The sequence below is a fragment of the Etheostoma spectabile genome, unplaced genomic scaffold (genome assembly GCF_008692095.1).
Source record: "Etheostoma spectabile isolate EspeVRDwgs_2016 unplaced genomic scaffold, UIUC_Espe_1.0 scaffold172, whole genome shotgun sequence".
Taxonomy (NCBI): Eukaryota; Metazoa; Chordata; class Actinopteri; order Perciformes; family Percidae; genus Etheostoma; species Etheostoma spectabile.
This window is the reverse complement of record NW_022605573.1, coordinates 1406799-1408116: the sequence shown is the minus strand read 5'-3', so window position 1 is coordinate 1408116 and position 1318 is coordinate 1406799. Positions and strand designations below refer to the sequence as shown.

General features: G+C 40.7%; 1 protein-coding gene across 1 annotated transcript in view; it reads left to right on the top strand.

Annotated features, from left to right (window-relative positions):
* The window catches only part of LOC116685743 (solute carrier family 35 member F2), a 10790-nt gene that overhangs the window by 5360 nt on the left and 4112 nt on the right, over positions 1-1318 (top strand). Inside the window, exons 5-6 of the mRNA XM_032510658.1 lie at positions 57-213; positions 306-358. Coding sequence (XP_032366549.1) covers positions 57-213; positions 306-358 — 210 coding nt within the window. The remainder of the gene's footprint in view (positions 1-56; positions 214-305; positions 359-1318) is intronic.

Sequence of the window (1318 nt, the reverse complement as noted above, 5' to 3'; positions counted from 1 at the left end):
TATTGACTTTGGTGATGTTGAGATACTTCAATGCGTCTCTCCTCTCGTCCCCCCAGCCTCCAACATCCTGTTAGGGGACGGTCTGGTGCTGCTCAGCGCTTCGCTGTACGCGGTGTCCAACGTGTGTCAGGAATACACAGTGAAGAACCTCAGCAGGGTGGAGTTCCTGGGCATGGTCGGCCTTTTCGGCACAATCATCTGCACCATACAGATGTAAGTGGGGGGGGGGGCGACTGCGATCTGGACTTAGGACTCATTCAACACTGTTGTTAATCTGTTTTTTTTTGTTGGTTTTACTCACCCAGGGTGATCCTGGAGCGTCACGAGGTTTCCACCATCCAGTGGAGCTGGCAAATCGGTCAGTATCTCCCACAGAAACACTTTGAAGACAAAATTCAATTCAGTTTTATTTACATAGCGCTAAATCACAACAACAGTTTCAGAGCAGGTCTAGACCGTACTCTGTGATGTTAGTTACAGAAACCCAACAGTTGCCCAAAATAAGGATAAGGATGAGATGACCTGGCAAAGATTCTGGTTCAATTCATTGGTTTTACAATATACAACTCTTTTCTTTTTTTGTTTAGAAAGATATTGCTTACATACAAATATAAGATACCTATAGTCTACTTTTTATTTATATTGTGTGCTTTGTGACTGATTTTGCTGCTGTAACACTGGAATTTCCCAAATTTTCTTGGGATCAATAAACATCTATTATCTATTTATCAATCTATCTACTTTGTAGTCTCAGATTTTCTTCTGACTAAACTGAAAACTTGCTCAGCAATTTCCTGCATTGAACATTAAGGGACACTAACGGGCAATAGGTCATCTATGACCTCTATTGGTGACTTGTTAACCCTTAACCCCCCCCCTCTGCATTTAACATTTTTGGACACTATGTGTCAGGTGGCCAAAGTCACAGAAACAACACCTCTGATGGTGGTTATCATCAGTGTAGGAGAGAAAAAAATATGAATTTTCTTTAAACAAATCACAATCATCTTGGGCCATGTACAATATTTAATTAAGATGACTCTTCACACAATACAGTAACGTGAGCTATTTAAATTAGCTGGATACATGTTTAACGGTCATTTGCTCTTACCAGTGGATCTCCCTGTGTACTTTGTCCATCTGCGTTGTCCATCTATATAGGCAGCTTTATCTGTAGAGCACATTTCAGCAAAAGGGCAACTCAAGGTGCTTTACACAAAATCAGTTAAACAGATAAAACACAAGTACAAACAGTTAAAAGTAAAACATTAAGACAGATTCAACCTTAACCCTCTAACCCTAACCCTAACCCCCTACC